At 34.5% G+C, this 26,921-nt stretch overlaps 1 protein-coding gene across 1 annotated transcript in view; it reads left to right on the forward strand.

Moving 5' to 3' along the window:
* The first annotated feature begins 534 nt into the window (after window positions 1–534).
* The window catches only part of LOC116537253 (transmembrane protease serine 11E), a 55,969-nt gene continuing 29,582 nt past the window's right edge, over window positions 535–26,921 (forward strand). The window contains exons 1-5 of the mRNA XM_032259309.1: window positions 535–617; window positions 16,149–16,273; window positions 20,894–21,015; window positions 23,068–23,135; window positions 25,668–25,831. Coding sequence (XP_032115200.1) covers window positions 610–617; window positions 16,149–16,273; window positions 20,894–21,015; window positions 23,068–23,135; window positions 25,668–25,831 — 487 coding nt within the window. The 5' untranslated portion in view covers window positions 535–609. The remainder of the gene's footprint in view (window positions 618–16,148; window positions 16,274–20,893; window positions 21,016–23,067; window positions 23,136–25,667; window positions 25,832–26,921) is intronic.

A 26,921-nucleotide genomic window follows, 5' to 3' on the forward strand; every position in this document is an offset into this window, starting at 1 on the left:
GCAAACTACCGGATTTTTCTAGAAGAATGATGCCACATAATTTAAAAATATTAATGCTTTTCTAATTTCTAATGTATTTTCAATGGCTAATATAGTTAAGGCCAAAGGGAAACTTTCATTATGTACATAATAGAGTGGAAAATGTCTTAGGTTAGTTTAAAAAATATAAATGTCAGTCCTGGCTTGGCAGTTTAATAACTATTTTGTTTTGACCAAGTCATTTAATTTAATTAAATCTCAGTTTCTTCTTTGGAAACAAGAGAAGGTCAAGTAAGATAATTTTAAAATTTCTTTCCACATCTGACTTTTCTAAAAAATATGGTTTACACTAATACTTAAAAGAAATTATCTTAATAGCTTTAAAGTTCCCACCCCTAGCAAGTGCTTATAAATTATTTTTTCTCTTGCTCCATGTAAAATTTGTCCTTGTCCTACTAGTCACATACAGTCCCCACCGCACTAGCCAAAACTCGTCAGACTGGTTCTGTTGAGATCATCAGTGACTTATTTCTTCACTTCAATTTAACCCACAAAGTCACTGATGGAGCTGGATGCACACACTTGGATGTAGACCTCAGTCTTCACCGGACTCTTCATTGCTGGTCAGCAATGTATTGGTGAGTTTCCTTTTTCTTTCTTGAAGTCTTAAGGTAACTTTTGGTTTAAAACAGCATGAGCCACACCAAGGAATCTGTAGATCTTCAATTTATTATTATTTTTTTAAAATATAGAAACATACTTATGAGATTTGACATAAAATTATATCAAGAAAAAGATTTCTATTCTTTATTAGTGTTTCCTGTCCTCTCGTGTTGTACCTCACAGTGTTTTTCTGTATACCTTTAGAAGGGTCCTGTACAATGTAAAGGCACATGGTGTTTGACAGCTGTCTTTTAGTTAGTTAGTTTGCCTATATGTTTCAAGAAATATATAACATATTTTTAGCCTGGGCTTTGTTTTTCTTATTGAGAAATACTTTTATTTTTAAGGTGTACATGAAAAAAAGTTTGAAATCATGCAGACCAAAACTATGTTTATTTTTGGAAGTAGTTTAAAATTTAAAAGTTGTAGATGTTTTGAAAGAACCAGAAACAACTGAATAAATATGACTAATTTTTTATAGCCTGATTTAAAAAATAAATCCACTGATATACCTGGCCATAGTAAACTCCAATATGTAAATCATGATCATTTTGAGGTTGTTTTCTTTCAAAGTTAAAAACTAACCAGTAACAACATTTTAAGGTACTAATTTTGTCTTTGAAAATAATTTTGTCTTCTGATTCAAATTTATTTTCTCTGATTCACATATTGGCATATAACTTTTTTATTAGTTTTTAGTTTGAGAAGAGAACAGTTTCAAATGTTAAACTTTGAATGAAATCTGTGGTCTTCATTTAACATAGAAGAACAGATTCTGTCATCAATTGAAAGTTCTACATCCTTGTAATGAGAAACTTAATACTCTTTCGTACATGTCCATGAAGCAACTAAAAACTACAGATACTAAAAATTTTGTCAGACTTCTCAAGGCTCCCTGCTTTTTGCAAGTATTTCTTTATAACCAATGAAGGTTTTGTATCCTATTCTCCTTTTCACATTTCTTTAAGAATACTATAGAAAACAGTGCTTCAAGAAAGCTTCCAATAAACTTAATATACTAAATAGATTCCGAGCCTTATCTATGGTATATGTGAGTGAGTTGGAATTTAGTTATAAATGTGTAGAGGAGGTATAATGTGGAAATACTGGAATGAATTTTTCTGAATGTAGTCTCTAATTTGACAAAAGATGTGCCTAATTTTAAAAATCATACTGCAGGATAAATGCAAGTAATCTCTTAGGAAAAAGCCAAAAACAAAAACCAACCAACCAACACACAAAAAATATTCCTGATCTGAAGATTGTATAAAAGATGAAGCACATCTATGTTTGAGTGAGTCTAGATGAGAGAAAATGTTCACAGCATGTACTAAAGCAGAAAAAGATTAAGCTTATTATTCACATTTGCTGTTGTAAATGTGCCAACCAGAGTGTTTTCGAGAAAGAATGATAATTGAAATCCTAGAATATAAGTAGACAATTTCTTTTTAAGGTCATTGATGTATAATTCAGAAAGAATATAAGAAACAGGTGGGGAATTTTATTAAAAAACATGCTCCTTCCTTTTCAGTCAGATTTCTGATAGCCTTCTCCCTGACTCTGCCTGAATAAGAATTCGTTTTTTTTTGTTTTGTTTTGTTTTGTTTTTTTATAATTTAAGGGCAGGAAAAAATTTAGACTGGGTAAACATTATTCTTCTTGTACTGCCATTTTCTCCAAACTCTTTACTTTGGACTATCTGAGCATGAAGAGATCAACACATGAATCTTATAAACACACAACAGAAAGTTAAAGAAAATTTTATCAGGCAAAGTTTATAGAAAAGAGATCTGGGAAAAGAAGAATGTTTCATTAAATATACTTATTGGTGATAGAAGTGTGTGCTAACTATATTTATCAGCAACCACTGAGAAGAATGAAAAGGAAGCAGACTAAACTTATAGGCATCAACATTCACACACGTTTAGATGGATGAAGGTGAATGAGTAATATTCAAATGAGACAAAATGGACAACTTTAATTTTTACTTAATAGGATAAGCACTGTCTCTCAAAGTCTGATCCATAGATCCTTACATTACAGTGCTTATTAAAAATAGAAAATCCAGCTCTCATCCCAGAAATTCTAATGAATCTCTGATTGAGACATAGGAATCATATTTTAAAAATTTATACAATGTAATTATTATTTACCCTAAAGTTTGACAAGCGCTAATAGTGTAAAGACATTAAAAAAGAAAAAGAAATGTGTAAGGCTGAAAGAAATTAAACCATAAATGAAATAAGCCAGTTGTTAAAAGAAGCAGTTCTTTGTTTTGTTAAATTGGTGTAATTATATCTTAATGGGAGCTGCTTCCTCCCAGTCACCTTTCCCTTCAAGGGAGAAGAGTACTCATTTATGCAACCTGGTGATGATTAAGGAAGAGAGGATAATTTCAGGAGGAATAGGAAACTGAAGGGAGAATATAGACATTTTTTGGGTAGTTTATGTCTGATAAGGAGGATGACTTTATTTGGATCATAAACATCTATTCATCTATTTGTTTACAGAAAAAACTTTGATATAAAATTAATCCAGCAGTGTCACCCTGTGACACTAGTCAGTAGGAATATTGAAGGGGCACTCCTTTGAGGCTTAGGTCCAGAGTTGCTATATTATTGTGCTAAGTATTTAGCATGTGCCCACACTTCTTCAACTAGAATCAGCCCTGATCCATATAACAACTTTTAGTTAGTTTTCGCTGCATACTGAGTCCTGTGTGGAAGAAAACTATCTATTGAACACCTACTGTATATTGCGTATTTTGTTAAGTGCAATTTCATTAAATTTTGGTAACACTCTGAGAAGTGGTAACTACTTTTATTTCTTTTAAAAGATGAAGTGCCTGTAACTCAGATTGCCTAGGCTGTTAGTAAGTGTTGAATCTAGAATCTAATCCTGATCTTTCTGGCTTTAAAATCTATACTTTTTCCCCTATAACATATTGTCTACCATGTGTAGGAAGCTAAAATAGAATCTTTGGAAAGTTTGCAGAGAAAATAGATGGCAACAGAGAAATAGAAAACAAACCCACATATATCCACACATGGAGAAAATGTAGGTGCATAGATTTAAAAAACAAGAAGATGTAAAGATTAATATAAAATCAAGAACATTCTAAAAAGAAGTGTGGGGATATAATTTTACTTTCATTTATAAGTTTTAAAAACATTAAAAAAATGCACTTCCTGTCCTTATACTTCCTACTTTGTATTTAAACAAAATAAGCAGTGACCTAACTTTTCTGCACTGTCTCAAAGGTGATCAGATTATAGCACTTTAATTACATCATCTCTGTTTTCTAAAAAGGATTACATTTGCTGTGCTGTGAAAATCATGTTTATCTTAGAGCAACATTTCATGGAACTAATTCATTGGTCTGTAGTAACTGCTTAACGGATCTTTGTTATTCTGACATTGTTGTCTGCTTTCCTCCAAAAATATGTCATTGCTTAAAGAGAAAGTAAATAGAAACAGTCCAGAAAAATATGAAAAATAGCAGTGTCATGTGCTTCCATATCAGCATTGAGATTTACAAGCACGCCTGATGGCTTTCGTGCTTGTGAATGAGGTACACTGAACAGTTGTGAAGCAGGTATTCTGGAAGGGTAGGTGGTGAAATGGGTTCCCTGGCTTGTTTTATGGCTCTATCAGGGTTAGAGTTCAGAAAAATTTTTTAAGTGCACTCCTTTGGATCTGCTCTCATTGAAGATAATGGATGAGAATCACGAAGAATACTTTCACATTTGCAGGCTTTAAGAGGTTTGAAATGACTGGATTAAAAAGAAGGAAGGTTTTAAGAGGTTGAGAAAGAAAAATGGGCTGCAGAAACACCTGGTCATGCCAGAACCTGTAAGCCCAACCTTCTTCTCCTGGGTACACATGGCCTGTGTGGTTGGGTAATTTCTGAGATTTTTAGAATAGTAATTCCAAGATGATAAAACTAATCTTAGGGGGATCCAAAGTACTATGCAGTCATATTTAAATTGTATCTTGCAACCTTTCATCTGAAGATGTCAGATGATATCTCTGTTTTGAAGCTGTGAAAGCAGAAGCAGAGGGATTGAGCACTTTGTATAAAGTAGAACTGTGAGTCAGTGCAGGACAAAATAATAATTGCTATCTTTAGTTTCATGTGTACTAACTGCCAACTACTGTCCTAAAACATCATGTGCATTTAAACTTCATATCAACCTATGGTTATGTTATTACACTCATTTTACAGATGAGAAAAATGAGGCTCAGACAGGTAATATTTTTTTGCCCAGAGGTAATAAAAGACAGAACTGATGGTTAGCCCAGGTCTATCTGACTTCAAAACCTATGCTTTTAATCACAATGCTATCCATCCTCACAATGTCTCCTTCGTCTACTGACATAGTTCTTTTACCACTTTGATTTAACTGACTTATTGTGTTAAAAGATAAAAAAAATTATATTTTCCAGAAACATTGTTATGGATGATCTTTGAAGTAGACCTTTAAGGCCAGTGGATAGGAAGCATTGCTGCATGCATTCTCTAAAGGAAGGGAATAAAATGCTCAAAGATGAGATAATTTGCATGTGGCCACAGGAATGGATGAGTCAGTCAATACCAGAGATAGAGTCTGTCCTTCCAGTTCACCTGTATACTGAAGTCAATATAGTCAAACAGAAGAGTTAAATTAACACCGGTGACTACATAACCCAAGAAATATTATTGTTATTGTTGTTATTATTACCATTTAAGCTTGTACAAAAATATAGAGCCCATTTAAAATTAGTCACTTCACATTAAATCTTGTCAGGTCACATTTAGTAAAATTTAGGGAGGGTACATATAGTAAAAAAATTCTTTGATATAAATATGAGATGACACAAATATGAGATATGACATAAATATGCTACACATATTTCAATGTATGTTTTCTCATTGATACTTGACAGCCCTGAGAATCAGATAATTTTAATATCACCATGAATTTACAGCTAGGGAAACCAAAAATTAGGAAGACTGAGACTTTTAAATCTCTGCGTTAAGTGACTGGTAGAGCTGAAACCTGAGCACACATGTTCTCACTTCAGCCCTGAGCTTTCTAGTCCTTCCTGCTGCTTCTGCCAGCTCATGATTCTGGGATCAGAAGTACTCCCTTGGCGTAGCACAGTTAACTTTCCTTGGCTTTCAAAAAATTACTTAATTTTAGTGTCTCGACTTTCCTAATGAAGAAAACATCGAAGATAATAAATGAATACTTTAAAAATATTTCAAATCAATCTTTTAATTATAAAGTACATTCAAGTCATTATTAGACATTTGGGCATAAATCATTTGATTCAACAATAAAGCTATATTTGGCCTTTTAAAAACAGGGTACTGAATGCTTGTTCTAAACCGTAGGACAATTGGCAGCTGCGTGACTCAAATCTCAAAGCTGGATGGGTCAGAAGATGAATGCTTTTTAAAGTTTTCTTTACTAGTTGAATCCCTTTTGCACTGAAAGCTTAATACAGATCCTTGATGTTTGGAGCAGAATTGCTGCGGGTGGAGTGGGTTTGAGGCTAAAAGCTCCCTCTACCTTCCCTTCTCATGTATTCCCTTAGGCATACATGAGGCATCTGGGTGGATTTTTCAACCCACTTTAAAATTATTTTTTATTATGAAAGAGGAAATAATGACAGCCAACTTTTGTGGTGTATTTACTGTGTGCCTGGCATGGTGCCAACAGCCTTGTAAGTATTACTTTACTTTAGAAGAAGCATCTGAGTTAGGTCCTATTATTATCTTCATTTGTGTGTGGGGAAACGTAGATTTAGAGAGGATGAGTAACTTTCTTAGAGCCACCTAACTAGTAAGAGGCAGTTAGGACTAACCCCAAGCTGTTTGATGCCTAAGCCCAAGTCTTTACCCATTAAACAAGAAAATGGAAGTCATTTGCTTAAAGTCATAGAGCTTGTTACAAGGGTACTCTTGACTGGAACACTGGTCTTTTGATATATTAGTATTATAATTAACAATTGAATCTCAAAATTATGCTACTAGAGAAAATTAAGTTAAAACAATTTACCATCTTTCACATATACAGAATTTGCAAGAGAATTAGTAAATATGTTTCTTCATGTCATTTTTCCCAAAGATCATTACATGAAAATGGCAATTTACCTTGATTGCAACAATCTGTTTGCATATTATAATAGTATCAGATTTAGCTGTGAGTGACAGGAAACCTAGAGTAACAGGGGATTCCATAACTCGGAATTTTATTCTGTTTAAAGTGAAAAAATTCCGGAGGTAGGCAAGTAAGAGCTAATTAGGAGGTTCACAAAATAATTAGGAATTGAGGCTCCTACTATTGTGCTGTCCTACCAGCCTGATCATGTGTCTTCCAAATTCTGATCTATTATGGCAATCTGTGCCTCAACTAGCACATACCTATTCTAACTATGAAATGTACATTAGGATCCTAGCCACCAAAATAGAGACTCCATTGGAAAGAACGTATTCGTATGCTGACTCTTATAAATAAGGGACACTATTTTATCTTTCCGGTGGCCATGTGCCTAACCAAAGATCAAGGTTTCTGTTACTAGGAAGAAAAGAATAAATATTTGGGATAGGCATCTAGGAGTTTCTAGCGTAGCTGTATTAAGTTTGAATGATAAGAGGTATAGTTTATTGTGATGAACATAGGCTGGTGGATATACAATTCTGAAGTGTAGGCAAGTTGGCTGAGCTGCAGTTATAGATTTGGTAGTCATCTGTATATAGATATGAATTAAACCCATGGACATTGGTAACTAAAAGTATTAAATCTTTTGGGTAAAATAATGCTTTTCTTATAATTTTTATGGTATTAATTTGCACAGACAACTCACTTTATTCCAATATGAACCTGAGTTTATTTCACTGTTATTATTAAATGCCAGTATAATAGAATATAATTAAGTTAAAGTGAGTATATAGTGATAAATTTCATAAATCTTGTGTACCATCCAAAAATTAAAACTTAATTCTTACATATATTTCAGGTTGCTAATTGGGGCAGAAAATTCTTTAATCAAGAAAACTCACTTTTCTTGATTAAACATAATAACTCACTTTTCTTGATTAAACATTAATAGGGTCTATACATTTTTCAATTTATCTTCATTGCTAAATTAATTCAGATAGAATTTTGTTACATGTAAAAATTTCTAGATTGTCTAAGGAATTCTTGGTGTATGGTTTAGAGTGCTTGCTAAGGAAACAGCAACCCAGAGAACACAACAAGGTGTTAGCATGTGGCCCAGCTTTCACATTCAGGCACATTTTAATCAGGGTCTAGAGATTTAAAAAAATTGGTGTATAATAGTTATACATATTTTGTAATATTTTGATGCTTGTATGCAATGCGTAATGATCAAATCAGGGTAACTGGGGTGTCTGTCACCTGAAACATTTATCTTTCCTTGTGTTGGAAATATTATAGCTCTCTTCTAGCTATTTTTAAATACACAATACTAGAATACTGTACTGAATACTAGAACCTTTTTCTTCTATCTATACTTTTGTACCCCTTAACCAACTTCTTAGTGCAAGTAGTAAAGTATGATTTGTAAAGTATGATTTTCAAAGTCTGACTTTCTCATAGGTATGGTACTTAGATCATTTCAAATAACTTGTAGTCTTTTAGTTTGACTGCAAATTATTTCAAATTATCTGACATTGTAGTCAACAGAAAAATGAGGCCTTTGAAAAATTACCTTAAGCCTGATTGTTTAATAAAAGCTGAATTTTAAATATAATATTAAACATTTTTGGGTTACTTGAGGCATGGAATATTAGCTTGGATGCAAATTAAAGAACACTTAGATCAATTTAAATTTCCACTGATTTTTTTTTAACATGTGAAGAAAAGGAGAGCACACAACATCATACAAATTGGGGCTCAGGGGATGCTGGAACTTGTGTGATATGGAATATGCTCTCAGATTTCTCATCTGTTTGAACTAACACTAAGACATGGGTCACTGGTCTTCCAGTTTAGAGCTACTTCCACTGTATCATGCAAGCTTTCTTGGAGTCATCTAGTCAGTGTCAAGAGGAAGAGCTGGTAGGAAGACACCTAACATTAAAAGAAGTTTCTGAAAGTCTCAAGCTATAGATTAGCAGCCACAAGAGTGTCTCTAGCTCAGGTTCCTCAATCATTTTTCTTCTGATACACTTGCCATGACATCAGCACACTGCCTATTAATTCTTATTTTTATTTCACACTTTGAAGTGTGTATAATCCCTGATGACTGGCTGCAGTGGCATCCCTTGTTAACTTTGCTGTGGGATATTGTTGCTTATAAAGTTGCTGACTCAGATAATACCAATTTATTATCTTGAACTAGAAAGAGTTTGAGGATTAGTGGAATGAAAACTTAGTTTATATGTCTATAAACTAAGAGTTTCGTTTATAAGCCTATAAACCCATAGCTAATTACTTAATAATATATTTATTTTCTTTTTTGCAACACATCTATCTGCATGTAGTTGCAAATTTCTAGAGATAGGCAAAGTGTCAACTTAAATATCAGTTTGTAGTCACCTGTGCTGTACCATATCTAGTTGGGAACTTAATAAAGACCTTGATGATAACTGCAGTGGAGGTCAGAGACATTCCTTACTGTTGATTTGCCACTAATATTTACATAGTACATCTATCTAACAAAGTCTGTTGATATCATTTGCAATCTTCAAAACCTCCTTTTAAAGGTAGGGGCAAAGATACCGTCACATAAGTTTTATGGTTGGTTAAATAGAAATAAACTCTGGGTTTTGTTATTTGCCTAAAGTCATAGAGCTTATTATAAGGAGACCCTTGCCTGGGACCTTGGTCTTCTGTTATATTGCTTATATCATCTAGCAATCACTTAATAGTTAGCAGGTAGTAGGATTTTTTTTTGTCATTCACAATATTTATTAAGAACTTATTGCTGTACTAAGTAATATGACATCTTTTAGATGTCCAGTTTCATGCCTAGTATTTCAAGAATCCTTAGATAATTTTTATAATGCGAAAATACCTTCTAGAGCCATTTCTATATAATTAGGGAAGTATAATCAGGTATTTAAAAGTTATCTGCTTGGTATCAGAATGATTTCATAGCCCGCTTACCCTCAGTCCCCACAAAATATTGCTTTTACTGAATAGCAATTGATGCCATTTTCCAGCATTGAAGAACATACTACGAGTATTATAAAACTGAATTTGTCTTTATGCAAAGAATATTGTAGAGGATATAGTTCATTACATTACACAGAATTCTTATGACAACCTAAAACAATTTTATTGCTGCTGAACAAAATTGCTGTTTTTATTTATGGGTATATAAAGAATCTTCCTGAGGAGGATTTGCTGATTTTTTTTTAAATTTTGTTTTCTTTTTGAGTGTGTTGCTAGAAAGTCAACAATTTTGTGGTCTTATGTAAGGAAATGTCTAAATGAGAATTATACATAGTTTAGTACTATTCCATTTTATATTTGTTACTTGTGTTTTGCCTTCTTTTTGTATTTATGCATTTTATACCACATACACATACTATATTTATCAGTTAGCTACATATATACATATATAGTATTTATACATATATATTGTGTGTGTGTCTATATATGCATCTACATATGTATGTCTTTATAAGCCACCTTAAATTAGCCTGGTACAGGTGGGATATACATGTAAACATTTATAATTGAAACAATGAATTGCCTATCATTTAGGTATTGTAAAAAGGAAATGGACATAATTTTCTGGTAATTAGACTACAACTTTGTTATAATTGTGACTTCTTTATGAGAACTAGCCATAATTATTATGGTAGGGAATGAAAACATTATAATTCCACTCACTGGCCTGGCTGATGCTGTTAGATACTTATAGATGTGTTTTATCTATCAGTGGATAGGTCAGAAATACATTATTTGTAATTTTATATGGAGTAATTTGCTTGTATTTCTTATTTAAGAAAACAATAAAAATATATAATCTATGCACATATATACAATATACTGTTTTATTTCTAATGTGGATATTTTTATAGTCTTGTTCTAGAAAATATGAGAAGAATTAAGAATGTCTTTAATTAAAGCACCAATGCCTACTGACATGGGCTTTCCACAAAGTAAAACACATCTCAATAGTTTTGTTGATAGAATAAGCAGGCATAATCCTATGAGCTAAGCTACTGTCAATACATAACAAATGCCAAATGTTTATCAATTGATGTTTTAAATCTTAAACACTCATTTAGAAAATGTGCAGTACTCTAAGGTACTATGCTGCTACTTCATTGTGGTTATCTTTCTTTATGCATTTGTTTTGATATTGTAACATATAGACGTTCAATTACCCCAAATAATATGTGTCACTTGAAATTGATATCATTTAGGTATGATATCCTAATTTTCATTTGTCACTTTCTGTCTTATGATAAAACTTTTACAGTAGATAGAATACACAGTTGGGAAATAATATATTTTAAATACAGGTTAAAGAGAAATGTTAATGACAAAGATTGATCAAAATGTGTTTTTGGAAATTGGGCTTTACTTAAATAGCAATTATTCTTCACAATGACTGAATTGCATCCTTTGTGTGCAATATTCCTAGTTATTTTCTAGGTCTAAGAGAAAGATTGGCCCATATTGTGGTATTGATAAATGATCAGTTCATTTTGGTTTAGTTAACTTCATTTTAATTTCTTCTGTGAACATTTCTTGAGCATGAGTTCAGAGAATACAGACAGAAATAAGGCTCAGACTTTATTCCCAGGCAGCTCAAAATGTATACTTCAACATGATGCATTTTGACTAGAATGCATGAATACGCTTGACTAGAGTAGAAGGGATTTTTGAACTTGCTCTTGAATACATACAGGCTTTTATGATGCCAGCAAATACTAGACTCTAAGTTACTCCATAGAAAAGGCAGCAGGAACAAAGTCAAAGAGCTCAGGGGGAAGATGAGAAATGTTACGTTAAGGAAAGCGGATGTAGATTTTAGATAGTCTAAGCCATTTTCTCTATCATGTCTAGAAAGACAGTTTACTGTAATGGAGTGGATTCCTAGACTAGGGATACAAAAGAGAAACATGTTGACAAGATATAGGACAAGTTTTAGTGAGAATTGCCAGACTGGAGACAGGCTACGTTAGGTTTGCCATGAGGGAGATTCTCAAAAATAAAGAGATCATTATAGCTTCCCACCACAGTTAACACTGACTTGGAGTCAATTGCTAAAGACAGCATCAATAAACTGTGGCCCAAGGACCAAAACTGACTCATCAGTTGTTTTTATATGGTGCTGGAGCTAAAAATGACATTAATATGTTAAAATTGTTGAAAACAAATAGAAATACTTCATAAAAGAGGTATTATAGGAAATTATTAGAAATTTCAGTGCACAGAAATAATATTTTATTGGAAGAAAATCATGCTCATTAGTTTATGTATTGTCTATAGCTGCTTTTGTACTACAGTGGCGGAGTTGAGTTATAGCCACTTACAATCTATAGCCCAGACAACCTAAAATAGTCATCATCTGGATCTTTACAGAAAAGCTTGCTGAATTCTGGCTTACTAGCTGATAATACTGGTTAGGAGCCACTAACTTTATAAATATTGTGAACACATTTGTTTAAAACATCTCAGCTAGACTGAGCTGGTGAAACATGGGAACATGGGGACTGAGAGCATCAGTGTTGGTTACCATTAGGAAGAATAAGCAGAGTTCAAGCCCCACTATTGGTCAGCACTTGGTGGTGGTGTTGTGAAGAGGCTTGTCTGGTAAATTTTTCTTTGAAACACCAAGTCTTGACTTGTCATTTTCCAGTGCTTGCCATTAGCTTTACTTGCATTAGTACCCCTTTTCCCCTTGTCTTTTTGTTGTTGCTGTTGCTTTTCTTTTTTAGCACTATTCTAAAAATGACACATTAATAAGTGATAATAATAATGCAGCGCTAAACATATTCCTTGTTTTCTGGCAATTTGGGGCTAAGAAAACAAAAGCATACCTTAACTGCTATATTCATTTGACTTGTCACTAATTATGCATGTCCTCAGATTGAAAAAAAATTCAAAGAAAGAAAACAATTTGATATGACTAAAGCTATTAAAATTCAGTCATGGTTTTAGATGAAGAGGTGCACATAAGTTTCAACAGATGAAAATAATGAGTAGACAAGTGTTTATGTATGTTCAGGAGGAGGTTAATTATACAAGTGTCTGTTGATATGTAAAATAAATTTATTCCTTCACTTTACTATTTTTTTTGAGCATACTTTCTTCCACATCTAATTTGGAGGAATTCAGTATTGAGTCACTTACTGAGAAAATAAAAAAGTAATTAAGGAATAGAGTCAATTATATCTTAAAAAAACTAAAAAAAAAATAGGATGAATCAGTTTGAAAAACAATGCTATACAGACTGGGAAAAGAGGAAATAATGTTTCAAATGACAAACATCTTGGTAATGTGGTCATTACCACTGTTACTAATAATAAAAATAATGATGATAGTAATTATCATCCTTGTTATTTGTACAATGATTTTTCCACTTGGGAGCTCAAAGCACTAAGCCGCCTTATTTTTATCTCTACCTAGTTCATTAGGTTAGTGGGGGTCTCGACTTTTTAACCTTGTTTTTCATATGAAGATATTAAGACAGATAGTTGAATCTGTGGATACGACACTATACAATAAATGAGTTGCTGGCAGGACTCAGAAATATAATCTCTTAATTATTTATTCAAGGTATTTTTGACTGGATTCTCTTTCTTCTTTGTCCTGTGTTATCCCTTTTGTCTTCTAGCTACCAAGGAGAGCATATCACTAAAATAGTTGTGAGTAATGTGGGAAGGCTGGGTTCAGAAAAGGATTCACAATGGTACCTTGGACACTGCAGTGATGTGCATTCAATGAAAATACATGTATAATCTTCTTTAGTTTTGTTTTTCATATTTAAAGAATATCTTATGTCTCTCTTTTTTTTTAATTCAAAAACCATAATGTTTGTTCTTAAAAAACCCACCATAAAACAAACAAAACCATAAATTAAAATTTATTCTTATTTGTTATTCTGCTTCTTACTGATAATAATTTGTTATGCCTTCCATATATTTTGTTATGCACACACATATATAGTTTTATTATTTATAAAAACTGAAACATGGAATGCATATTATTCTATAACTTTTAATTTTAATTTTTTTTTTTTGAGATGGAATCTTGCTCTGTGGCCCAGACTAAAGTACAGTAGTGTGATCTCAGCTCACTGTAACCTCTGCCTCCTGGGTTCAAGTGATTTTCCTACCTCAGCCTCCTAAGTAGCTGGGATTACAGGCACGCACCACCTCACCCGGCTAATTTTTGTATTTTTAGTAGAGACAGAGTTTCACCATGCTGGTAAGGCTGATCTTGAACTCCTGACCTCAAGTGATCCACCAGCCTCGGCCTCCCAAATTGCTGGGATTACAAGTGTGAGCCACCGCGCCCAGCCTTATTCTATAACTTTTTAAATTAAAATGTATCATTAACTTTTTAATGTTAATACATGAAACCTACTTCATCAATAGAATGACTGCACTATTTACATTTTTGTCTTAAAACTTACTGTAGAACAAATAGAACTTGTCTAATATTTCACAATTCTGCATAACAGTTGTATGCTTTTGATAATTTCATAATGTTTTCTACAAGCACACATTCATTTTCTTCATCTGACATGTTAATTCTGCATAACAGTTGTATGCTTTTGATAATTTCATAATGTTTTCTACAAGCACACATTCATTTTCTTCATCTTACATGTTTTGATATTAGTTGAGAAACCGTTCCCTCCCCGTATTTCCCCCAAAGTTTTGCATACGTCAGTTACATGCATCTCCTTTCTTCTGCAACAGGTGAATAGCAAGCATTCAGGGATGATGGAGCAAGAATCAATTTTGGATTTTTTTTTGGCACAGTTGCACATAAAAAGTAATCTCATTGTGGAGAAGTCTTTTTTATATTGCAGTAATTGCCACCGTAGGAACAGGTGTTTGGAGTTCTACTCAAGGGAAAACTGGAGATGGGAAAGGTTGAGGAGAGTAAGACAAAGCTTCCCTGGTTATGGCCCATGGAAAATCACAGTAACAAGAGAGGAGACCAAGCAGAGTCCCTGAAGCCTTCCACTACATCTCAGTGCCTTCCCCAAGGACAGGATTGTATAGTGATAACACCACTGACTTCTGTGCCAATGCTCTCTATTTTGTGTCCAGTCCAAGCCAGGATGTAATGATGGTGTGGCAGCGGTCAATATGATACATCATCACTTCCTGATCCTCTATCACCAGGAAACAGAATGTTCTTGATTTCTGTAAAGAAAAAGTATTTATTGTGAAATCCTTTGCTGTTTACACATTCCATGATCTAATTCACGTTCATGGCTATCCTGACCCTTACTGACAGATGGAGAAATTGAGCTCAGACTTCAAATGATTTGTCTAAGATGCAGATCTGTTAACAAAAGGGCTGGACTTAGAATCCTCCTTATTTTGATTCAACACCCAGTACTCCTCCAGGAGAATATCACATTTTCCTCAAGTCCTCCTGTAGCAGACAGTTAGCACTCTAGAAAAAAAAGTATAGCACATGCTGGCATGGTAAATGCCTCAAGAAATACAAAATAACAGTATCATATTCAAACTCCTTGGTCATTTCTGACTTATTTCACATTTCTGGCTTTAGAGTTTGCTTGTCAAATATAACCCAAGGGGACAGCAAATTTACCAAGCAAACAAAAATCACATGGATCAATGTTTTTCAGTAATGTGTATTTTTGAAGGCAGAACAAATGGAAGAAGTTGAGGGAATCTCATGCAAAAAAAATTTCCTGTAGCATCATTGAGGCTTAGAGGTAAATCTTAGCTCAAAACCTCAGGTTCTTTAGGAGGGGCCTCTTGTTGTCTCTTCTACATGTCCTGAAAGTTTGGTTTGGAAACAGATCAGAAAATTAGAGGAAGAGAATTAGCAACTTTATCTGAAATCTGGTATGCTTCAAGCTATAACACTTTCAAAGACTATTTAAGATTCTAGAATGCTAGAGAAAAGGCTTAAAATATTTTTGTAGCTCCCTCAGTGTCTAACTCTGTATCAAGTACATGGCTGGCTCAATAAGTGATAGCTAACACTTAGCATTGCATTTTCTACATGTCAGGCACTGTTGCAGGCACTTTATATGTAGTATTCATTTAATCCTCACAGTAATTGTATGACATAGGTATTATTACTATTGTCTGCCTTTTATGTGTGAGGAAACTGAGGCACAGCACAGTCAAATAACTTGCCTAGCAACAGGAGCCAGAGTCAGGATTGGCCTCAGCAGCCTGGGACCACGGAGTGCTATAAACCCAGACAGTACACGACCCACCAACTGAATGTCCTTTATTCCCGAGAAATATCTGTTTTGCCTAAGGAGTGGATGGTTGTGTGCTCTGAAATAATCTATATATTTACTTTCTTCCTTAGGCCAGATGTGGCGAGGGCTAGGAAAAGAGTTTGTTGGGAGCCCTGGGTTATCGGCCTTGTCACCTTCATATCCCTGATTGTCCTGGCAGTGTGCATTGGACTCATTGTTCATTATGTGAGATATAGTAAGTATAAGCTGCCCTGGCATCATGTGATTTACCCCAAACGTTTCCTCATACCTTCCTGTTTTCATTTGCCTCAGGCTTGTTCATTCATTACTAGGATTCATTTGCATAGCCTGGACAAAGAAATCTTTACCTGTTTTGTCTCTTATTTCGTCCTCATAAGTCACGGAGGATTCTTTTTTCTTCTTTGATTTAGTGATGCTTCCTGCTGGGAACGGCATACTCATTTGCATCTTCCTTAATAAGCAGTAAGTGAATATTAATCAAGGATAGTTCACAGGATAGATGATAGAACCCAATGCGTTGAGTTGTTTGAGATCACAGGGCAATCACCTTGATTTAAAATAATTCTGGCCAGGCTCGGTGGCTCACTTCTGTAATTCCAGCACTTGGGGGGCTGAGGTGGGTGGACCACTTGAGGTCAGGAGTTTGAGACCAGGCTGACAAACATGGAGAAACTTTGTCTCTACTAAAAATAAATTTTAAAAAAGTAGCTGGATGTGATGGTGTGCACTTGTAATCTCAGCTCCTGTGGAGGCTGAGGCAGGAGAATTGCTTGAATCCAGGAGGCGGAGGTTGCAGGGAGTTGAAATTGCACCACTGCACTCCAGCCTGGGCAACATAGCAGGACTCGGTCTCAAAAAGAAAAAAAACCTCCAACTCATTGAAGTCCTGACATTCCAAAAGATCAATGACATAATCGAGGGTCATAAAAAGGTAGGCTCGATTCTGTACCAATAAGTTAAGAAAATAGTCATAGTGATGTATTGTTGAATAAGTGCCTATTTATGTTATTAAAATCTCAGGGTGTATTTTAGGTGATTAAAGACGATAGGGTATGCTGAGAAAGCTAATTATAAGAAGTTCACTCTGCGGTTATCAGGTGCCTCATTGCTAGATGAACTGCTAGTTGCTATGTTATTAGAAAGGTCTCCAGGGTACTTCAGAACTGTTCTTCCAGGATATCACAACCCTTCTGAAGTTTCCTTCTACTCTGCCTTGGGTTTTAATTACTTGACTCAACTATGACCTGTTAGTTTAATATCTCACTCTGTTACTGGATTATGCTTGGGTGTTCAAGGCACTGTAATTATAGAAGCTAATCACTTGATTCCAATTTAATTGGGACCTTGTTGAAGTTGCTTTCCTGTAACAAGGAAGAGTAATCTATAAACTGGTTGTCTTCCCTACTATCCACGCAAGTGTGATCTCAATTTCCAAAGCAAGGTGGTTCATTTCTGGATAGTTTAAAAAAATTTAAAACAAAGATTTTTTTTTTGGTAGAATTTGCCTACAGGCAGGTCTTTAAATTTGGAATATCTGCGTTTTAATAACGATTTTTCTGTAGCATACTTTATTATTTTTTGCAATGGAGTCTTACTCTGTGCCCAGGCTGGAGTACAGTGACTTGATCTTGGCTCACTGCAACTTCTGCCTCGTGGGTTAAAGCGATTTTTGTGCATCAGTCTCCCAAGTAGCTGAGGTTACAGGTGTGTGCCACCACACCCAGCTAATTTTTTGTATTTTTAGCAGAGACAGGGTTTCATTGTATTGGTCAGGCTGGTCTCGAACTCTGACCTCAAATGATCTTCCTGCCTCGGCTTCCCAAAGTGCTGGGATTACAGGTGAAAGCCACTGCTCCAGGCTTGTAGCACACTTTAAATAAATATGAATTGCTGAAATAACTTTATAGTTCTACAGTTCTGCTGAGTATATTGAGTCCTATTTTGTTGTAAGCATCATTATTTGTCCCCATGGATGCCTAGGACTGTTTTACACACTTTTTTCTATCTAGAATTTATTCAGAATCTTGGCACCTGTTAGTTGTTAAATGTTTATTTAATACCGAATGATTAAATTGAATGAATCATACCTACAGTATTTTCTTGGGCCACATTTTGGCTTGTCTGACTTCACAAGAAATTCTTCGTAGTACTAGGTGCTAATCACCTCAGTGAGAGAAAATGTCCCTTACTACTTCTTTGCCTCTTCCTAAGCCAAGTTTTATAAGATTCATAATCTTACTCATATGTGTACAGTGAAAAGTTGGCAAGAATATTTTAGTAACCTATTCCTGAATCCTGTTGTTTGGATGATCAGTTGAGCAATATTGAACACACAGCTTCCACTGCCCACACAGTACACCTGAATAAACAGTGACTCTTGTGATGTGTGTTACTGTCTTCTACTGGTGACCTGCTTTCTGTTTTGGAACGTAAACTAACAGAGAGGTTTTGGCAGATGAACATTTAGGAGCTGAATGCCAAAATAATCAAACCAAAAACAATCTGTTACAGAAATAGACAGATACAGATAAAGGTAATCCGATTTGGAAAAACATCATTTTGATTCTCATTTCATAAAGCTCAGGACAACATAGAATTCTATGTATAGTTTGTGTCTGGGACCTTTGGAGGTACATTTCTGCCCCTTTGTGATTTGGATGTCAGAAGGTGAATCTGTTATAAGCAACATCATTGCAGATTATAGAATCACAAACCTGCTAGAAAATTACCAACAAACTCATGTTTATCCTTATTTTTAACTTTTCTCTTAATATTCCCAACATATTTTAGTCACTACTTGTACCATATATTTATGGAAGCTAGTAATATGTTTTAACAGTGACATGCTTACATCTACAAAGTAAAATATTGAGCACAGTTAATAAGTTGTATATTTGTTGAAAGCATATGAAATTGCCAATTTTGATCTGTAGTAATGACAATTTTAAATAAATCTAATAAGTCAAAAAACTACATTTAAGGGTATAGAAGGGTCTGTTACCATTCTGTCTAGAACCTTCCTATTTAACGTGTGATTAACTACCAGAAACATCAACATCACTTGGGAGCTTGTTAGAGAGGCAAACTCCTGAGTCTAACTTTAGATCTCATGTACCAGAATCTGCACTTTAACAGGCTCCCTAGGTGGTTCATCTTTACATTAAAGTTTGAAGCAGAATTCTAGAAGAAGGGATACAACTACACAGAAAGTTATAGTTAACCATGAGGCAGATGTTAAAAAATACAAATGTAATAGAACAGTAGTTTACAGAGATAGTATGAGTTATTACCCAGTCTTTCAATAAATTTAAAACCTTACTTGAAGTTATGTATATTTCCAGGTACCTGCCTGAATTTCATGTCATCCTGGCCATTCAGAGAAAGGGAGGTAAGGAAGGATGGAGGAAAAGCAAAACCTTCCAAGTCCTTCACTTAGGTCTCTAATGCTCTGGAGACTGAACTTTCAGTGTCTCCAGCCTGCCATCCATTTTATTCATCATCAGTCCCTCCCCAGCCCTTGTCAGAGTCTGATAGCAGCTTCTCTCTCTGTCCCACCAAATCCCCTGGATGGCCAGCATGTTTTCTTGAAATATACCAGTAGTTTTTTGCATAACTTTTATGTAACGAAAGACTTCTCCTCTAGCTTCAATAAGTGGCTTTTTTTTTTTCTACTCTAAGAAGCAGCATGTGAAATAAGTCTGTACTTTAGAAGTTAGTCCTGGCTATGTCATGTCGGGGTTGGGCAAATTATTTACATTTCCAAGACTGTAGTCTGCTAAATGTGGATAATATTGCCTTTTCATGGAGTTATTGTTAATTAAATGAGATACATGAATGCACTTGGGACACTGGTGTTCAGCGTTAGTTTCCTTTTCTTCTGGGGTTTAAGTGAAGAGGGAAAGAATAGGAAGGTAGGAGGAGAGAGATGGTGATTGGATGAGCCACACTCTGCTTTCCTATAGTAGTAATATACGATTGTCTTGATCACCAATTAGTGTATTTCTTGACACAGTGTCTTTCACTGAAAAGTGGCTGACATTAATATTGGTTGAATGAATACATGAATTTTCTGAGGACTGTGTGCTTGCTTCATGTACTAAAGGGTAGAGGAAAAGTTATGTGACATTAACTTTTCAGCAGGTCAAAAATGTAGGTTGCTTAAATTGCAATGCAGAAGGTAGAGACAGTGGCCAAAGAGCAGACAAGCCAACCCCTGTGGTTGGTGGGAAAAAAAATAAGTGAAGTGGCAAGGGAGCCAGGTGAAACTGAATAGTGTCCCTGGAAGGTTATGCAGGTGGCAACTTTAGCTTGCTAAACTTCTATTTACTGAATCCCTTGCATTTTAACTCCTCATCTTCCTTTTCAGCCAAAATAAATTTTCTCAAACTAGAGTTCTTGTGGCCAGGATTGATGTGTGGTTGATAGAAGGAAAAAGAAAATCTACATTTGGGTATAAAAATGCAGTGACCCTTGGAAGGCTTCTGAATCTATCTCATTTTGTGCGCTCAGATGGCGTGATTTGCTATCGCTTGTGGCTAACTTAGGAATGAATAGCATGTGAATAATCAGCACACTGCTCCAATGAGGTACTTGTACAATACTCCAGGAACACCAGGCATTTCTTACAGCTTTCATACTCTAAATCACATGATGATAAATGTTGTTGTCTTTTATCCTGCGATAACTATGAAGCCTGGGGCAGGATGATGATGATGACCTGGCTAGGAGCATTCCTTCCTGTTTCAGTCTTCTAGCAACCATCAACTGGGGAAATAATGATGCTTTAAACACATCTGATAAAAATTATGATAGGATTTTGCCTCTTTCATTGTAGATCAAAGGAAGACCTACAATTACTATAGCACATTGTCATTTACGACTGACAAATTATATGCTGAGTTTGGCAGAGAGGCTTCTAACAATTTTACAGAAATGAGCCAGAGACTTGAATTAATGGTAAGCAATTTTTCATCCACTTCTAGTGCATTTGCTGTCACTTTTTACCATATTTTTAAGCATCCTAGCTTCTAAAATATCCATTCAACTAACTGATCCCTGTGTATTTGCAAAATGAAAAGAGGCCCTAACGCAAGGAATGTAAAACAAAACAGATGATACATCACTTAGCAGAATATGCCTCACAGGGATGAACCAAAGAAACTTTAGCTATTTAGTCAAGTCCTTCTTACTCACCTTTCCTTAGCTGGTGCTATACTCTTTATCAGCAGAGTCCAGAAATTCTGGAAATGTTAGCGTGACCTAAAATATATTTGTTGCATCCTAGACTTTCTGAAAAACAGGCTCTGAGCAAAAGATTGCCAAGATTGAAATTATTTAGGCACATACTAAATAGTCTGTTAGTTTTTTAAAACAGCTAACCTTCAATCAGCTTTTGGTACATACATCTGTAGTGAATCCAAAGATAGGCAACTCTACCCTTAACACATCAACGTTCATCCTAAGGGATCAATCAAATACTTAAGAAACTGGAAAAATTAGCAGGATGGACCAAAAAACCAAGCACCTGAGTGGTAACTTCTTGTCATTATCAGATTAATTAAAGGAAAATTTAATTAACTTTTTCTGGTAATCTGTGAAGTAACTCATGGTATAATGTGATGGAAAGAACACTGAGCGGGGACATGTAGCTCCAGTGGTATCTGCTAACTATTGATACATCACGTGGAATTTCACTTTATCATTCTGGACAAACTTCCTTATATGAAAATTAAGCTATTAGATTAGATAATTTCCAAATTATCTTCCAGTTTCAGTAACCTGAATAAGAATGGAAGTAACACCCTGGAAATTGCCCAGTAGACAGAAGCCTGGGGATTTGGCCACCTTGCTGAGACAGAAGTTGAATCCTGTTTACATTTGCACTTGTGAACACCCAATCAGGGAAATATTTGAATAAGCTCTTCTCTAAGGCTAAATACATATGCAAAATGAAGGAAATGAAATGGAACTAAAAAGATCAAGAAGAGATGTCACTATTTCCCTTGTTTTTTCGTGCCATTTCATCAAATAAATTTTATTTAAGTAAATAAAATCCAGACAGATTTAAATCTAAAGGAATTTACATAGGACTCTTTAATGCCTTTAAAATTAATAATAGTTTTTAAGCTACTGGACAAGAATTAACCCTTAAATAAAAATTTTCCTGTGAATATTGTCATCCTATGCAGAGGACTTGTACTATTCTCCTTTGTCTCATAATTTCAGGAATTGCCCTTGGATAAAAAAAATTCAGGAGTTAATAAAATGTAAGAAAGAATAAAAAGGCTCATTGCTTGTATCAATCACCAGCATGTAGTAAGTGTTTAGTACATATCCACATACTGAAAACAAGAAACTCTTGAAGTGTTTCCTTACATAAACTTCTAATTAAAATATTAAGTTGCCTAGAATTCTTATTTAGAATAACAACAAATGTCTCTGCAAAATAGATTCATTCACTTTAGTAGAGTAAAACTGATAGATGTGTTAGGCTAAGTATCCCAGTTCACCTGGGCCTTTCTAAGAGCATTTGAGTGCTGAACTGGTTGTACATTATGCTAGGATAATGGCAACTTTATCACTAGGTTTGGGAAGTATTTGACACGGTCATGCACTCATTCCTATGATCCAAGTATTATGTGCCAGAATTATTTCATTTCCTTTGTCTATGCGCAGTAAAAGTCCTTATCTCAGGGTAAAAATGCTCACTCTTAATTTTGAAGAAACAGCATGTTCATTTTCTTTGGTCTCTTTCTGAGCATTAGTACAGCGGGTGGTACTTCTGGGCCCACTGAGGTTCCCTACTCCTATCATTCCTAAGACAGAGTTCAGTTGGAATCACTGAGAAAACCACAATAGATTCCTCAGGCTACCTCAAGTTCAGCTCACTGTGAAATGTCAATGTTTTTTGTTGTGTTTTGTTTTTTAATTTTCTAAAAATCTTTAAATTAATTTGTGGAATTTCAGAAAGTTCTTCTTGCTGACATATTTTGAATATTTTTCAAACAGGTGAAAAACGCATTTTATAAAACTCCATTAAGGGGAGAATTTGTCAAGTCTCAGGTTATCAAGTTCAGGTATGTAAATCTGAATTGCTGACTTCTGAATTTTAAGTTGAAGCTGTTAATCTGATGAGCAATAAATATGGTTTGAAGAGCTAAAGATATAATTCAATTTAACAAACATTTGACACTTGTCCTGTGTAAGTCATGGGCTACAAAGTCCCTTATTCATTCTTTAAATCCCAAAGTAAGCATTTACAAGATGATTGCCAGGGACAGAGGAATAATTGGTGCCTATGCTATAAAATTGTTTTCTGGGAAACTTACTAAGTATAGATAGGGACCTAACGCACATCTTTGGTTTAATGGTAAGTAGTGTCCCATGTAAAACAGTACAGCAGATCAAGCTTGTTTTTAGCTCTTCTTTCTCTTACTAATGAATTTTCTTTACTTTCTTCTATTCCACCCCTCTATTTTCTTTACTTTCTTCTATTCCACCCCTCTATTCTGTAGCTGAGAAGATTTCACTGTTAACCAACCATTGATAAATAGGTTTAGAACATAATATTAAGAAAAATATTATATAAGAATTTTCAATAAGACATTGCCATGATACAAATTATTTGTATTTTAAAAAATATAATAAGAACTATTTCCAATGACAAAATTCTAAAAGTTTCCTGCCATTCTATTACTTAGCTGATATCTCTAAGGCATTACTTCAATTGCTGTCTTCTAAAAATTCTGTACTCTAGGTTGTTTGAGATTGTACCCTTTTTTGGGTCTGCAACTACTTCTGCCATCCTTAAATTTAACCTCTCAAGGGGACTTCATTCACTCACATGGCCTCGTATGCTATTGAAATGCAAGTTTCTATCTCCAGTCTGAACTGTTTTTCTGGTTTCTATAACTGTATACACATCTCCATGTGGAAGTTCACAGAAAATTCCCTAACTCAGGGAGAATCCAATCACAAAAGTGAGAAACCTAGAAGTCACCAAACACTCCTTCCTTTCCTGGGCCCCTTACACTTTATGAATAACTAAGTTCTACTAATTCTATTTTCCCAATCCCATTTAATTTGCTTACCTCTGTATTCCAGTAATCTTGCTACTCATTATTACATCTTCTGTTACTGCAATAGTGAGAAGAGCAAGTGTATTGGAAAGATGAAGCCAATTTTGGAGATGTTAAATTTACATACTAAAGGACCATATGAACCTGAAAAATGAGTGTGACTTGGTAGAAGAAAATGGAACTGAGCAGAAGATAGAAATTTACTCATGATCAACCCAAATTTTGAAAGCATGGGTGTAAATTTATCAGAGAAAATATAATGAAAGGGAATGAAAAGGACAATAAAGAAAGCTTGAAGAACAACAACATTTAAGGAGACGGAAGGAATATAGGAACCTAAGATGTACGGAAAGAGTAGGAAAATAGAAAAATCATGACAGAGGCACCACTGATGCAAAAGATAAACATTTCAAAGACAGTGTGGTCTGCATTGACAAATACTCCTTACTGAGTAATATAAATACTGAAAAGAATCCACTGACTATGTCAACTAGGATACTTGGGTTGTTATTTATTTTCCTGTCTTGAAAACAGTGCTACAATTAACATGTTTATAGGTATGTCATTGCACAAATGCATGAGCACATTTGAATATTTAATTTCTAGTGGAAATGCTGTTAGAGAAGACAGGTTCAAACTTCTAATAGTTAAAAAACTGCCCTCCAAAAATAAGATTCTAATTTATATTCCCACTTCCAGTTAATGAGAATAGTGGTTGATGCATTATACAGTGAAGGGTAAGATTCTTTCAGAACTGACTATGAAAAAGAGTGGGTAAAGTAGCTGGCAGAATGATTCCGAGGTAATAATTCATACAAATAGCATTAAGATTAATTAATACTCTGCGTTGAAAACACAGTCACATGAAGTCAGTACAATTTGGTAAAGCATTCTAGTATCTTTAGGATTAGGAGTTGTTTAGGATAGCCTGAAGATTGTTTAGAGGAGGTAAGTAGACTTGCGTCACAAGAATAAAACCTGAAAGCCAAAACCATAATTGGTTTCATATTTAAGGCACATTGTATTTGATAATTTTGAATGGTTGACAAGGTGTCTTTTTATATTAATAGCTATTAGACTATTAATAGTACTATTAATAGACTATCTAGACTATTAATAGTCTAGTAGCTATTAATATAAAGACCATTAATAGTACTAGACTGTACTTAACTAGACCTTTTGATGATAAGAGAGACCATGAACAGATTAGCTCACTATAAGAGAGGCTGAATTTATGGTTCTTCACATAGTAAACAGTAGCAATACAGAAGGAAACATTTATGGATTTATTTTATGTGTGCATTTTATATAAGTGATAAAGAAAAAAGCAGATTATGATATTACCCTTCTTTTCTTTTTTTATGTTTTCATCCTTTCCTCCTTCTCTCCCTCCCTTCCTTCCTTCTGTCCTTTTCTCTTTTCTTTCTTTCCACCCTCCCTTCTTTCCTCACTTTCTTCCTCCCTCCCTTCCTTCTTGCCTTTTTTCGTCCTTTCTTTTCTGTGTTTCTTTCTCTTTTTTTTGGCCCATAGTCAACAGAAACATGGAGTGTTGGCTCATATGCTGTTGATTTGTAGATTTCGCTCTACTGAGGATCCTGAAACTGTAAATAAAATTGTTCAACGTGTTTTACATGAAAAGCTGCAAGATGCTACAGGACCCCCTAAAGTAGATCCTGCATCAGTTAAAATTAAAAGTAAGTTAATTTATCTTATTTATTTATTTTTCATAGAACAGTTTCAAGTTAGGTTTGATCTTGGCACTCATTAAAAATTTTATTTTTGCTGTCCTTTATTTCTGGGGTCTTGCCATCAACAGTATATTTCTTTGGAACTAAATTGGTCCTAATAAAGTATTTTAATTTCTAAAACTACCCTAAACTTAGGCCTCCCATGCAAGCTTTTTATTAACTCCTGAGCAGTTTTCTTTATATTACACTTTATACTTGGTCTATAGAATCCAATTATTAATGAAGAAAGTGACTTTGTATTTTCCCCTCCTTTTTCTTGTTGCTTTCATTTTATGTTCTGAGTGTATGGTATATGGAAAGGTTCATGCCATTTACACATTTGTTTATAAATCTCATTAATAAACCTTATTATATTTTCTTCCCTTAAATTTTTCACCAGTGAAACATTTATAATAAACTTATATGGTATATTTACAACTATAAATGAAAAATTTAGGTAGATTTTTGTTGTTCTTGTTGTTATTGTTTGTAGGGCCACATAGGACAAAACAAGTGATGTTAGGTCCTCACAATTAGAAAATGAGAAATATGAGATCCTCAGTGGAAATTAAGGCCTGGCTAAGGGCTGGGTCATATGTTCTAGAACAGTGCAGGTCTATAGAAATACTATGTGGGCATAAGTATACTGTTACATTTTCTAGAAGTTACATTAAAAATAAAAATAAACATGTAAAATTAATTTCAATAATTTGTATATTCAATCCAATATGTCCAAAGTATTATCATTTAAACAAATAGTCAATGTAGAAACTATTTATCAAATATTTTACATTTTTTGTAGTAAGACTACAAAAATATAGTGTAAATTTTATATTGATAGTACATTTCAGTTTAGACTAGCCACACTGCAAGAGCTCACTGCCACATGTGGCTAGAGGGTACAGTAATGGATACGGCAGCACTGGAAACTAGAGAACGGGGACAAGAAGAGAGAAAGAATACAAAGTGCTAATACAAAATCTGATAGATCTAAGTAGTTGCCTAAAATGGGCCAACCAACCCACTTGCTTAGGAAGGAGGCTTCAGTAGTTAGGGA

The sequence above is a fragment of the Sapajus apella genome, unplaced genomic scaffold (genome assembly GCF_009761245.1).
Source record: "Sapajus apella isolate SASKATOON/1434 unplaced genomic scaffold, GSC_monkey_1.0 scaffold108, whole genome shotgun sequence".
Taxonomy (NCBI): Eukaryota; Metazoa; Chordata; class Mammalia; order Primates; family Cebidae; genus Sapajus; species Sapajus apella.